This window comes from Hordeum vulgare, chromosome 6H, assembly GCF_904849725.1.
Source record: "Hordeum vulgare subsp. vulgare chromosome 6H, MorexV3_pseudomolecules_assembly, whole genome shotgun sequence".
NCBI lineage: Eukaryota > Viridiplantae > Streptophyta > Magnoliopsida > Poales > Poaceae > Hordeum > Hordeum vulgare.
The window spans coordinates 114,293,963-114,306,466 of record NC_058523.1 but is presented as its reverse complement, the minus strand read 5'-3'; the positions used below and the strand labels follow the sequence as shown (position 1 = coordinate 114,306,466).

The 12,504-nt window shown below is 47.9% G+C and overlaps 2 protein-coding genes across 8 annotated transcripts; both read left to right on the top strand.

Moving 5' to 3' along the window:
- The first annotated feature begins 482 nt into the window (after positions 1-482).
- On the top strand, positions 483-7,410 carry LOC123402517 (putative methyltransferase At1g22800, mitochondrial). Of its 7 annotated transcripts, none has more exons than XR_006611299.1 (12): positions 483-877; positions 1,073-1,211; positions 1,488-1,557; positions 1,647-1,711; positions 1,791-1,869; positions 2,026-2,113; positions 2,415-2,479; positions 2,579-2,668; positions 2,946-3,080; positions 5,875-6,084; positions 7,092-7,152; positions 7,313-7,410. XR_006611299.1 is itself a non-coding variant. In XM_045096438.1 (10 exons), exons 1-9 carry the CDS (start codon positions 559-561, stop codon positions 3,060-3,062), a joined length of 1,032 nt encoding a protein of 343 aa, XP_044952373.1. In that variant the 5' UTR covers positions 484-558; the 3' UTR covers positions 3,063-3,080; positions 3,179-3,562. The 7 variants fall into 7 exon arrangements, 1 of the variants encoding a protein (XP_044952373.1); XR_006611296.1 differs by adding an exon at positions 6,526-6,576 and having other exon boundaries at positions 7,092-7,410; XR_006611298.1 differs by having other exon boundaries at positions 6,389-7,152.
- Positions 3,877-5,855, top strand: LOC123405188 (vegetative cell wall protein gp1-like). Its single transcript, XM_045098978.1, has 4 exons — positions 3,877-3,909; positions 4,176-4,358; positions 4,444-5,226; positions 5,320-5,855. Exons 1-4 carry the CDS (start codon positions 3,877-3,879, stop codon positions 5,473-5,475), a joined length of 1,155 nt encoding a protein of 384 aa, XP_044954913.1. The 3' UTR covers positions 5,476-5,855.
- Positions 7,411-12,504: the final 5,094 nt, after the last annotated feature.

Here is a 12,504-nt window from a genome sequence, read left to right as displayed (position 1 = left end):
CGCTCGCCGGAGTTGTTGCGCCGCTTTATTCGTCGTCGAAATGGATCCGCGCCGGCGGAAAGCTCGAGAGGGGGAAATGGTGGCGGGAGTTTTGGCGGCGGGCGGTGATTCGAATTCGTCCCATCGCTTTTTCGGAGATGCGCCATCGCTCCCGCCATCTCCCTCCCGTGCGCGGCGCGGCGTTCCCCTCCTTTGCATCGCTCAAGCCTGGCTCACAAAAATCACAAAAAAACGATCAATTCGACCGCTCTCATCGGACCTGGCTGAGAGGTGCTTTAAGCGATGCACACAACCAAACACGTTCAAAGTGAATTTCCGTGAAGCAGAGTGTGTGGTTCTGGTTAAGCTTTGCGAGATTGCCTAATACTTACTCCGTTTCAAAATAACTGTCTCAAGTTTAGTACAATTTTGTATTAGAGCTAATACAAAGTTGAGACATTTATTTTGGGACGGAGGGAGTAGAACCCATTTCTAAGAAGAGAAAAAGGTCTTCTTCTTATAACTCAAAAAGGAAGCCCTCCTCTCTCCTCCAACCGCCGGTGCTCGTTCCGTCTCGCCATGGCTTCCGGAGCCGCGGCCGCCGCACGTCGCCTTCTGCTACTGCGCCACCGCCGCCGCCACCTCGTTCCCAATCACCACTTCTCTTCCTCTTCCGCGGGCGAAGAGCTGGACGGCGGCCGCGTCAAAATCTTCGATCGCGATCTGAAGTGCCGACACCGGGACCGGGCGGCGTGGGCGATGCGGGAAACTGATCCACTGGTAGACGCAGTCGCCGATAACCTCCTCGACCGCCTCGAGGACTGCAGGAAGGCGTTCCCCTCGGCATTCTGCCTCGGCGGTTCGGCCGGCGCCGTCCGCCGGTCGCTTCGTGGCCGCGGTAAGCTACTCAAGTCGCTCTTATTTCTTGCACCAACCTCTTATCATGTGTACTAATAACTGCGTTGAAACATGTCAAATATCTTCTTGAAAGTTCCGGTTTTCACCTCCAACAATTGAAATGATCTGCCACACGTTGCTTCTCCTTGATATGTTGAGCTAACCTGCAAGATGGTGCTGATGATTTGTCTGCCAGGTGGAATCGAGAAATTGACCATGATGGACATGTCGGTAGATATGGTGAACAAGTGGCGGGAGTTGGAGAGTGCTACCGACGACGGCCCCGAGATGCACTTTATCGTTGGAGATGAAGAGTATCTTCCTATCAAAGAGAAGTAAATACCTCAGAGTGTTTGTTGGTTCCATTTACATATGATTAGAGTAAACTGTACTGGATCCACATACTTTCTTCAGCTCCCTTGAATGCTAATGCATTTGGGCCCCCACTTTATATACACGAAGAGATAAACTGTCAATTTGTAGTCTGCTATCTTATGCTTGAGTGGGTCAACATATTTTAGGTGTGAGCGGCTAATTGTCAAATTTAAAGTAAATAAATTGTGATCTTGCATTGTCGACTCCTCTGTTAATGTGGCTCTTGGTTTCTGAAGCTCCCAGGATTTGATAATGAGCTGTCTTGGGCTTCATTGGATAAATGATCTACCTGGAGCCATGATACAGGTAAGTCTTTTATTTTGAACACTTAAAGCATTAAGTTATCAACCGCTAAAACATCTGAACTATGGTAATTGGCTGTCCTTTGATGGCAGTGTAGGTTGGCGTTGAAGCCTGATGGCCTTTTTCTTGCAGCAATTCTTGGCGGGGAGACTCTGAAGTGATAATCTCAAATTTACCATTTATCGACATTTTCCTGTTTCTTGTTTGACTTGCCTTTTCTTGGATGCTATGATCAGGGAACTAAGAATTGCATGCACTATTGCTCAAATGGAACGTGAGGGAGGCATCAGTCCTCGAATGTCGCCACTAGCACAAGTATGATTGCTTTATAATCCGAGATTTCATCCAATGGGGATTGCTTATTCTTCCTGTATGTCTCTGTTGAATAGCGTGTCATTGCAAATCATTGCCTTTACCTTGACTTATTAATGTCTTTGGTTCTAATGGTGACATTGGGTTATACATTTCAAGGTCCGTGATGCAGGAAACCTTTTGTCAAGGGCAGGCTTCGCCCTTCCAGGAGTTGATGTAGATCGATATACAGTCAAGTACAACAGTGGTGCGTATAAAAAAAACTTGAATTTTCCAATTAGTGAATTTCTTGTGTAATATTTTGTTAAGATTAAATATTAACATCCTTTCTTTTGTTCTGACTGCTCAGCAAATATTCTTATGACTATCAGACTGCAATGGTCACTTTTGTCTCATCAACATACAATTAGCAATGTTATGTCTGATAAATACTTTATATGTTATATTGAAGAACCACGTTAATTTATCACATCTCCACAGTATTTGCATATGTAAATTCACCAAGTTATTTATTTATCCTAACAATTTTATTACTCATTGCCAACTAGCTCTGGAACTTGTGGAACATCTTAGGGCAATGGCAGAAACAAATGCTCTCTTTCAAAGAAGCCCTGTGAGCCTTTTTTATCATATTGTTACTGAAAATGGCTTGGTCCCAATTAATGGAGTAGTTAACATGGTAACTGAAATTGCATTGCTTTTCTTTTGTCAGATATTAAAGAGAGATACAGCACTAGCTACTGCAGCCATTTACCAGTCAATGTTTGGGTTAGAAGATGGAACCATACCAGCAACCTTTCAGGTTTTGTACAGTTCAAAATAATATCCCATCTTGTCTAACTTGACTGAATACAGAGTAGAAGCCATGCAGTTCCTCATCATAAAGGGTGCAGTTCTTTCTTTTACCGTGAGAGGGGGGGGGGGGGGGTGCTGTGCAATTCACGCTTTCCAAAGGGAAATAAATGCAGCTTGATCTAGTCTGTACTTTTTCTCTGTTTTTAAGCCACTTAAATCTCTGCGGTAAGACCAAATACGCTCTGTGTATATATCGCAATTGAGGGAGTAGTTGTTTTGTGCAGGTAATTTACATGACTGGGTGGAAGGAGCATTCATCACAACAAAAGCCTAAGAGAAGGGGTTCTGCCACTGTATCATTTGGTGACATAAGGAAACAATTTGGTTCCAACCAAGACTGAAGAACTTTATCGGATATGGTAAGATGATGCCGTCGAGTTCATTTCTGTTATCTATTCTTCATTCATCACACTTCTGCAGCTATGCTTATCCTTTGTGCTTGTTTACCTGGATATAGAAAACATCTCTTGAGGAAGGAAAAAAAAACACCTAGTTGCTCACAACATAACTTGGGACTTCCGAGGCTTCCCATTTGCAGAAAAAGTGTACTATGTTGGTTCCCACCAAAATTCGCTGAAGCGCCCCTTGCATCGCTCACGATCCTCCTCCTGTGCATTTGGGTTGATCTTGACATACCCTGAAAACTGGAAGCGGATCATGGAGTGGACGAAAGAGATGATATCTATTTGTAGTCGGATCCTAGCTTATACGGAGTATGTTTCAACTCTATGCAACAAATATCCAATCACATGAAAAATGTTGGTTTTTGTAGAATAAAAATGTTGTCATAACTTTCGCCAAATCTAATTGAAGTTCTTAGTGCCTTCGACACTCTTGTAAATCCCTTGATTTGTGATCCTTTAACCTAGCATTGACTTTCTCAAGAAGTTCTTGGCTAGATAAGGGTTACTTGATTCCACGCTAACATGCACATTAGATAATATGTCATGTGGCAATGTAGAAATAGAGGCAAATACATTGGATGAACTAGATGCAACATTTGAACAATGAGGAGTGACTTTAGAGTTGACACTTGTGTTACAAGAGAAGCATTGAGTTTCTTAACAAAGTGAGTCGTTCTTAAGATCGTGATGGAGACCTTTGAGACAATCATGATTTAGCTTTAAAGCATTCATCTTCGATGTTAATCCACTCATGATTATGTTCAAGTTCTCTATGATATTAAAAGTAATTTCATGTTTTGACTTGAGCTTTTTGAGCTCACTGCTCAAAGTTTTTTTTAGGGAAGTCAAGACTTTGTCTTTCAGTGCTTTGATGAGCATCTCCTTTCTCGCACACACTAGCAAGTGCATCATACCTCAACAAGTCTTCTTTCTCACCACGTAAAGCATTATCTCTACTATTAAAAGCACGAGAGGGCAAATCCAATTCTCAATCTAAGCCGTCTAATCACTTAATCAAGGGTCTAAAAATGTTGTTAACGAAACTGACAGTTTTCGTTAGCGCTACCGTTAATTGCCCACCCCCACGTCTCGCGGTCAATCGCTCGCACACTCGTCCGCCTCCTCCTGGTCGCCCCGCTCGCCGTGCTGCTGGCCCGCTCGCCTCGCAGTTTATCCCGGCGTCTTTTCCCCCAGCTCCCCCCCGCTCGCCGCATCGCGCCTCCCCCGCTCGCCGTGACGTGCCTCCTCCCCCGCTCGCCGCGCCGAGCCGCGCCTCGCCCGCTCGCCTCGCAGTTTATCCCGGCGTCTTTTCCCCCAGCTCCCCCCCGCTCGCCGCGTCGCGCCTCCCCCGCTCGCCGTGACGTGCCTCCTCCCCCGCTCGCCGCGCCGAGCCGCGCCTCCCTTGCTCGCTGCATCGAGCCACGCCTCCCTCGCTCGCCGCGCCGTGCCTCCTCCCTCGCCGCGCCGCGCCTCCCCCGCTTGCCGCGCCGCGTTGCGCCTCCCCCCGCTCGCCGCGCCCCCTCCTCCGCTTGCCGCGCCGCGCCGCTCCTCCTCCCCCCGCTCGTCGTGCCGCGCCTCCTCTCGCCGCTCGCCGGACCTACTGATCCACGCGCGACCCCATCTCCGCGGCGCCTCGCAACACGCCCCGAGCTCCCTACGGTCCGCGCGTCCCTTCCCTCTGACCAGATTCTCTGCTCTCGTCCTCTACCGCCCGCTCGCAACCCCATCTACGTGGCTAGGGGTTCGGGCAGACCTTCGCTGGCGCATCTACGGCGGTCTCAGGTTCGTCCGCCCTTCCTTCTTGGTCGGAGCCCCAGAAAAGGGGATTCATCGAGATGGGGTTTCAATCCAATCGCGACTCCTGCTTTCAAACAGATCGAGACAAGCAGTGTGGCAGCATCATCGGTGGCTCGGAGCCACGAGCGTGTCAACGACGGCGGTGGCTTGGAGCCATGAGCGCAAGGGCGGCTGGGAAAGAACTGCATCACTTCTGCTCGCTGGGACAGGATGGTGCGTGTGCCACTCCAAGGCGGATCCCACCGAGCCGTGCAAACACCCCAGCTGCTTCCTCCAGTCGTCCCCCCTCCATTGCTACATCTTGGTGAGATCCCTTCCACCCTAGCCTCTCCCCCTATCTTTTTTTTAAAACTGATTCCCAATTCCTTGTTCAAACCATGTTCCTCTGCTCCTACAGGTCTCGCTTAGCTACCAGTACAGTGCAGATTGCTTTCTCTATTCAACTGATTTGGTTGTCTATGTATTACCTGAACTCCAAGGGAACCAACTTACATGGTGTAATGGGTGGAGATCAGTAGATGTTTTTGTGCAATCGGCAGAAATCTGTTTCTAATCAATCAAAGACAAAGACAATGAGAACGTTTACTGAAATCTTTATAAGTGTTGATCCTATGAATTACTTTTATTGGAAGTCCAACGATGATCTCATCTTATTAGGAACTTGCTTTTCAAACATATGCATTGGTAGTTTTTATCTCTTTGCTTTTGCCTTCTGAACATACTCGATTGCACTCTCTAGGAGATGGCACGGTGCTGCAAACAACTCATTATAGTAGTTAGCAAATGCAAATCACTATATATTATCAGCTATGTGTCTCTTCATATGAAATACTATATTTTGGGGAAAGGCATTGGCTGAGTTTTAATAGAACTCCTCAGAGTTTATATGTTGAGATTGTCTTCAGCAAACAAGATCTGTATTTTTATTGGGGTTCTTTTATTTTCATTCTAGGTGTTATTGGGGTGTATTTTTTCATGGTTGCAAACAAGATGTTGCTGGTGTTGGAGCTCACAGAGAAGGGTATTATCATAGTCTACTTACTTTTGAAGGTGCATTAGAAGATAGTGGATGTCCAGATTCTTTGGCCTAAGAAAGGTGGTGATAAAAATTCTGAAGTATGGTCAACATTTTCCTTTAAAATGGAAAGGGAAAATAAAGAAGGTATACAGTCGTGTTCATTGTCATAGAAAATTATTATCCTTTGTGTTATCCTCAGTAGTTGTTGTTGGATGATATTTGTCTCTTTGAAAAACATTTGATGTAAATTTGTTGTACTCCAAGTCACATACCCTACTACTAGACCCAAAACCTACTACTAAATGGTTCCAAAAAATGCATGTTATTGTAGAAGTCTTGATCAATCCCATGTTACTGTGTTGTAGATTTTTTTATGCTTGGACATTTTTAACTTATCTTATTTCTCTGAAATTCTTTGCTGGTGTCCTACTTCTATTGATGGGAGAAGAGAACACATTTGGGTACACTCACCAGTACAGTTTGTTGTACGTTTATCTTGCTTTGGGGTTGCAGACCCTAAGATATCAAGATAGCTCATTTAAATGGTATATTAAATCTCCTGATGGTATAACATGACATTGGCAGGAATTATTGATGACTACTTTGATAGGTACTTCTAAGAAATGATTGTCTCAGGTACTGTGATGCTCTTTAAAAAAAAGATAGTGTGATGCTCGCAGTTCTATCGTTTTCAATGCTTGCATAAGCCATTGTGATACATCATTAAAAGACTTTTACAAAGTGTTTACTCGAATGCATCTACAACAACGGGTATGTCTCTGACCTTGTACTTTCAAACAATTTATGCTACGAACTGTAGATCCATCCCAAGAATTAGAAATGAGAACAAAATTATGAACTGTAGCCCAGTTGTATATTTATTCATCACAAATTCAGTTCTGGAGATTGTAATGTATATTTTTCCTTCCATTAATCAAGGTACAGTTTGCTGGTGCCATGCATTTTCTCTTACAGTCAATTAATTTAGTTTATCCTTCTGTTGCAAGAAAAAATGGTTTACCCTTTTCTTCTTGATTTCTGTCATTATCTCATTCCACCCCAACGCATGGTATAGATTTTCTTCTTCGATCATCTCTGTTGTTCCAAACTCCACGGGCACCTTCATTCTTGGCAGATTTTATATTTCTCAGGTTGGACGGCACGCAGTCATACCTGGTCAACATCCAGTTTTAGAAGAATGTACAACTACAGGTAACCATGACGAGTCACCGATCTTTCGCTCAATTTTGTTTGGATGGTGTGTGATTCCTTTCAAGGAGTCTTCAAAGTCGTTCTAGAAGATTTTAGGATGTGCCGAATTGCGCATTGTTTCTAGTAGTTTCTGTAATTTCTGCTTCTGTTGTATTTGTAGACGTCAGCAACACCATCTCTGTGTAGCGAGACAGTTCTTAATGTAACTCTCCTTTTCTATTTTAATAAAGATCAGCCAAGGCGTTTCGAGTGGTCGTCTGTCACGCTCATCCCCCTCTCTTATCCCTTGTTGGATGTGTTAGTTTCTGTCAACATGTTCATTATTTTGCAATCTTTTAGCTCAAGCAACTAAACCGTGCTCTGTTCTAAGCATGCAAAATGATACTTCGATTTCTGTGATATATCTTGGGTCATGTGGTGCAATTTTCTTCTTCAGGATTTCACTAATGAGGTTGATATTTCCGGATGATTTTTTACATGGACAGAGTGGCTTGCATATCAAGGATTGAAAGCCAACCTTTCTGATATTTGTCTATGCATCGTATGTTCAATAGTTGACCACTATGGTTTTTCAGCTCTCAAAACTCATAACACTATGAAAAGGATCTTGTGAAAACCATATTTTAATTAGCACAAGTGTCTTGCTAACATCAAAGTAGTTCCAAACTGACTTTGGCTTTCTAAAAGCATACGTACACATCAGTATTTGCTTGATAATTAAATATGAGTTATTTGCAATTATCAATAGCAAATTTTAGATTTATATATTAGCCTAGGCGTGCGTTGCATATGCAGGAATTAAAATATCTAGAAGTATATGTTGATTCTTATGTATGTTTACAATATTAGTCAAAACGTGCATTTGCACGTGCTCAATTACTAGTCACTATTAAAGTCTACGGACTCTTACCATGGTTCGTTTGTTGGACTATTCGCCATTAAACATCTTGAAGATCCATTTTATTCATTCCGGGAGTCAGATAAAGACTTGTGATTCGTGGGGCGTCGGTGCGAAAACTGGCAGAACTCAGGGTTTGGGGTCTAGATCTGTGGATCTCAGACAGATGGTAACAGAGACAATGGGACGATGTTTACGAGGTTCAGGTTCTGTTGGGGATATTACCTATTAAATGACCCGCCCAAGATGGGCCGAGTTACCAGTAAGGCGATTCATCCTCTAGGATATTCGGGCTTCGGCCTGGCCGGTTCAAGGCTGCAGGACGGTTATGATTTCTGGAAGGTCTCCGGGTTTTGAAGGACGGTGACTTAGAAGACCACAATGGTCACGAGTTGTAAGAAGGAAGGGACTCTTGTAAACCCTAGGGCCTTGACCTATATATAAAGGCGAGTCCTTAGGAGGAGAGGGTAGGTTAGAAATCATCGAGTGCTAGGTTAGGCGAGTTACGCCTCCCTTGTAATCGAATCGACATCAATACACACAAAGCAGGACGTAGGCTATTACATCCTCTCGAGGGGCCGAACCTGGGTAAATCGCCGTGTTCCTCCCGTTCAAACCCCTTTGAGTCGCCACCAAGGTGCGATGGCTCCAGTACTAAGTCCTTTCACGAGGACATCTGCCGTGACAAAACCACGACAGTTGGCGCCCACCGTGGGGCCTATGCACGGTGGAGTTGAGTTCTCAAAGGGAGACCTACCAGGGTTTGAGAGTTATGCGACGGCGCTCATGACTCGGAGCCGCCGCGGGATAACCTACATCGACAACCAGCGATGGGGACCTGAAGCGAATTCGATCGAATCGGGCTACAGGGTCCCCTTCGGCAAGATCAACATCTTCATCGGCATGATCGGATCATCCGTCCCTGAGCCGGACATCTCCACCGACATCGTCGAGCCGGCCAGGTACGTCCGCCCAGTCATAACACATAATCTAACTCGCCCGGTCTTTGTGGGGTTCACGCAGGGATCGGAGGAACCAGAACACTTGGCGACTTAGGAAGTTACCCCGGTCAACTCTGACGATGAGTCATCCATGGGCGATTCAGATTCCATCCGGTCTCTCCATGGGGACGGTCTCGGAGGCTTGTCACTGGCCATGGATCCGGAAATCCTTGATCGAACCCGCCGCCAGATCGCCATTTACATGGCTGGGGCAACTCAACCCGCACAAAACCCTACCGGAGGTGATGGGACCGACGGGACATCCAGAAGTGCATCCGCGGTCCTGGTGGATTTAGCGGCGGAAATCACGAGACTAATGGCGACTCCCCTCACGCCAGAGAACCAAGAGGAGATAAATGCAGAGTTAGCAAAGCTCAGAGAGGCGGTGGCAAAGGCCCATCAGGATGCTGAGATGGAGTCCGCCAGGATCGAGACTCGACAAGCCCAAATCACGGCCGAAAGGATGCGATTGAACACTGACAACTGGCGGCTCGAAAGACAGCAGCGCGCGTCCGACGCCGTCCATCAACGGAGACACCAGGGTCGCCTGCCCCATGACCTCAACCCGACCCGTCTGTTCGACACCCCTCGAACCCCCGGGATGGGAGCCGCCCCAGCAGGAGGACCGGGCCGCCCACCTAACCCGCCGGTTCAGCCGACTGAGGGTCAAATTCCTCGTTTCCGGACCCCTCAAGGCCACTTCTCCAACCCGGTGGATAACGTGCTTGCCGCAACTCGCCACCTGGAGTCCCTTCCGATTCACGGCAACACCCCAGCTGAGATTGAAGCGAGGAACGCCATCGAGATGTTGAAAACGGCGGTGGTTCAAAACGCCCAGTTCTCACATAGCCTCGAGAGGTTGCACTCCACCCCTCAGGCAAGCTATACCAGGAGCAGGCCAGAGGACCAACCTGCCGTAAACAGTGGGCCGCGACACTTCACGCAGGACAACCCGCCCGAGCGGAACCCGCCGGGCCGAGATCTCCCTAATATCCAAGACGCCCCAGCCCCCCTCGCAGGTGGCGGAGGGCGAGTTGGGGTACCATGCTTATCCCCGGCCCTTCGGAACGAAAGGATGCCCAAAGACTTTAAGGGACCAAGGAAAGTGCCTAATTATACACCAGACCTCGAACCAACGTCATGGATCGAGGGTTACGAGATTGCCATGGACATGTTCGACGTAAACGAGGCGGTTTGCGCCCGATACTTCACTATGATGCTCGAGGGGTCGGCACGCACCTGGCTGAAAAATTTGCCTCCCAATTCCATCCAGTCCTGGGCCGAGTTAAAATAACGTTTCATCAAAAACTTCCGGGGAACCTGCAAACATCCAATGACGATTGTCGATCTACAACACTGTGTCCAGCGCGCGGACGAATCGGCCCACCATTGGTCGCGGCGGGTGGCAGAAATTATTCATTCGTCAGATGGTATTACGGCGGCTCAAGCTATGCTCATCCTCGAGCACAATTGTCATTACGAGCCCTTAGTACAGAAGTTGGGGCGACTCAAACGGAAGGTCCAAGACATGGGCGAACTAATGGACACCCTCACTAGGTATGCCGAGGCCGATGATACTAAGGATCCCGGCGAGGATGGCAAGGCTAACTCACCCAAAAAGGGCGAGTCGTCCAAAAACCATACCCGTTTCCAGGGGCGCAACCGTCACAATCAGGGGACCAATGGCAAGCGTAGACCGCAGGAGGAGCCCTCGGACTTGGTTGCCAACACCAATACTAATGATGGCAAAAAGAAGAACCGAGGCTTCAGTGGGAAAAGGCCGCGTAACTATGAAGAGTTACTCAAGGGCCCCTGCCCGCACCACGCCACGGCTGACGGCCCGGCGAGTCATTCTTGGGAAAACTGTTTCGTGATGCGAGAATTTCGGGCGGAGGCAATCAAGAAGAGCCAAAACGAGGATCCAAACCGGCGCCAGGACCAACTCGCCGCGTCCAACCAAAGGCAGAACCCCTTCGGCGGCTTTCCCGAACAGGGGGCTCAGGGAGGCCCGCAACCAGGCGGCGGCCAGTACCCGGTACACCACCAGCGGCGGTACAACCCGCCGGGAGTCTTCCAGCAGCCGCCCCCACAAGGGGCTCCACAGGACCAGGATGACAATGGGGGCTTCCGCAGCAATCCCAAACAGCTTAGTAATGGGCAGTACCACGTTTTCACCACTAATGCTTGCAGGCGTGATAAAAAGGTAAGTCACCGGGCGTACAGTGTAACTGAGCCAGCGATTCCCAGATATCTCCACTGGTCCGAGCAGACCATAACCTGGAGCAGGGAGGATCACCCACCAAGAATAGATAACCCGGGCGACCTGGCATTAGTCGTGGCCCCCCAAGTGGGGGGTTACACCTTGACAAAGGTATTAATGGATGGTGGCAGCAGCATCAATATCCTATACTTCGACACCTTCCAGAGGATGAATCTATTGGAGAAAGATTTGATGCCTTCGACCACGGTTTTCCACGGAATTGTCCCGGGCAAGTCGGCCTATCCCATAGGCCGGGTCAGGCTCTTAGTAGCGTTTGGAACTGCGCAGAATTACAGGTCGGAGTCTCTAATCTTCGAGGTGGTCAAGCTGAAAAGCCCATACCATGCGCTGTTCGGGCGACCGGCTTACGCCCGCTTCATGGCCCGCCCGTGCTACGTCTACCTCAAGCTCAAGATGCCTGGTCCTAAAGGACCCATCACGGTTGATGGAGATAGAAGGATCACAAAGGAATGTGAAGAAGGGGACGCGGCTTATGCGGAAGTCGTCTGTGCGGCGGAAGAGCTCAAGCACCATAGGGCCAACGTTGACCCGGCCGACATGTCACCACTCAAGAAGCCGACTACAGATTCTGAGTCGCCCCTCAAGTTCAAACCGACGGATGACACTAAGACAATCGATTTCGTGCCTGGCGATTCATCCAAGCAGTTCACCATTGGGACGGGTCTGGACCCCAAATAGGAAAGTGCGCTCATCGAATTCATCCATGAAAATCGGGACATCTTCGCATGGAAACCTTCTGACATGCCTGGTGTACCGAGAGAATTCGCTGAGCACCATCTTAACGTTGACCCAAAATGCAAACCTATCCAACAGTACCTTCGCAGATTCAACGAGGAACGACGCAAGGCGATTGGAGAAGAAGTCGCCCGCCTTTTAGCCGCCGGGTTCATCGTGGAAGTTTTTCACCCCAAGTGGCTGGCTAACCCGGTGTTGGTACTCAAGAAGAATGGCACTTTCCGTATGTGCATTGACTATACAGACCTCAACAGGGCTTGTCCCAAAGATCCTTTCGCTCTTCCCCGCATCGATCAAATCATTGATTCGGTGGCGGGATGCGAACGATTGTGTTTTCTGGACGCCTATTCAGGATATCACCAGATCAAGATGGCCGTGGAAGATCAGGAGAAGACGGCCTTCATAACCCCCTTCGGGGCCTTTTGCTATGTGTCCAT

What these genes read in the sequence shown, in the direction of transcription:
- LOC123405188 (XM_045098978.1), top strand. Translation starts at nt 3,877, where the DNA reads ATGATTATGTTCAAGTTCTCTATGATATTAAAA. An exon ending in AGTTCTCTATGATATTAAAA is followed by an intron (nt 3,910 to 4,175) that starts GTAATTTCATGT and finishes CGAAACTGACAG; the next exon opens with TTTTCGTTAGCGCTACCGTT. An exon ending in TCGCGCCTCCCCCGCTCGCC is followed by an intron (nt 4,359 to 4,443) that starts GTGACGTGCCTC and finishes CTTTTCCCCCAG; the next exon opens with CTCCCCCCCGCTCGCCGCGT.
- LOC123402517 (XM_045096438.1), top strand. Translation starts at nt 559, where the DNA reads ATGGCTTCCGGAGCCGCGGCCGCCGCACGTCGCCTTCTGCTACTGCGC. An exon ending in TACCTGGAGCCATGATACAG is followed by an intron (nt 1,558 to 1,646) that starts GTAAGTCTTTTA and finishes CTTTGATGGCAG; the next exon opens with TGTAGGTTGGCGTTGAAGCC. An exon ending in CTCTCTTTCAAAGAAGCCCT is followed by an intron (nt 2,480 to 2,578) that starts GTGAGCCTTTTT and finishes TTCTTTTGTCAG; the next exon opens with ATATTAAAGAGAGATACAGC.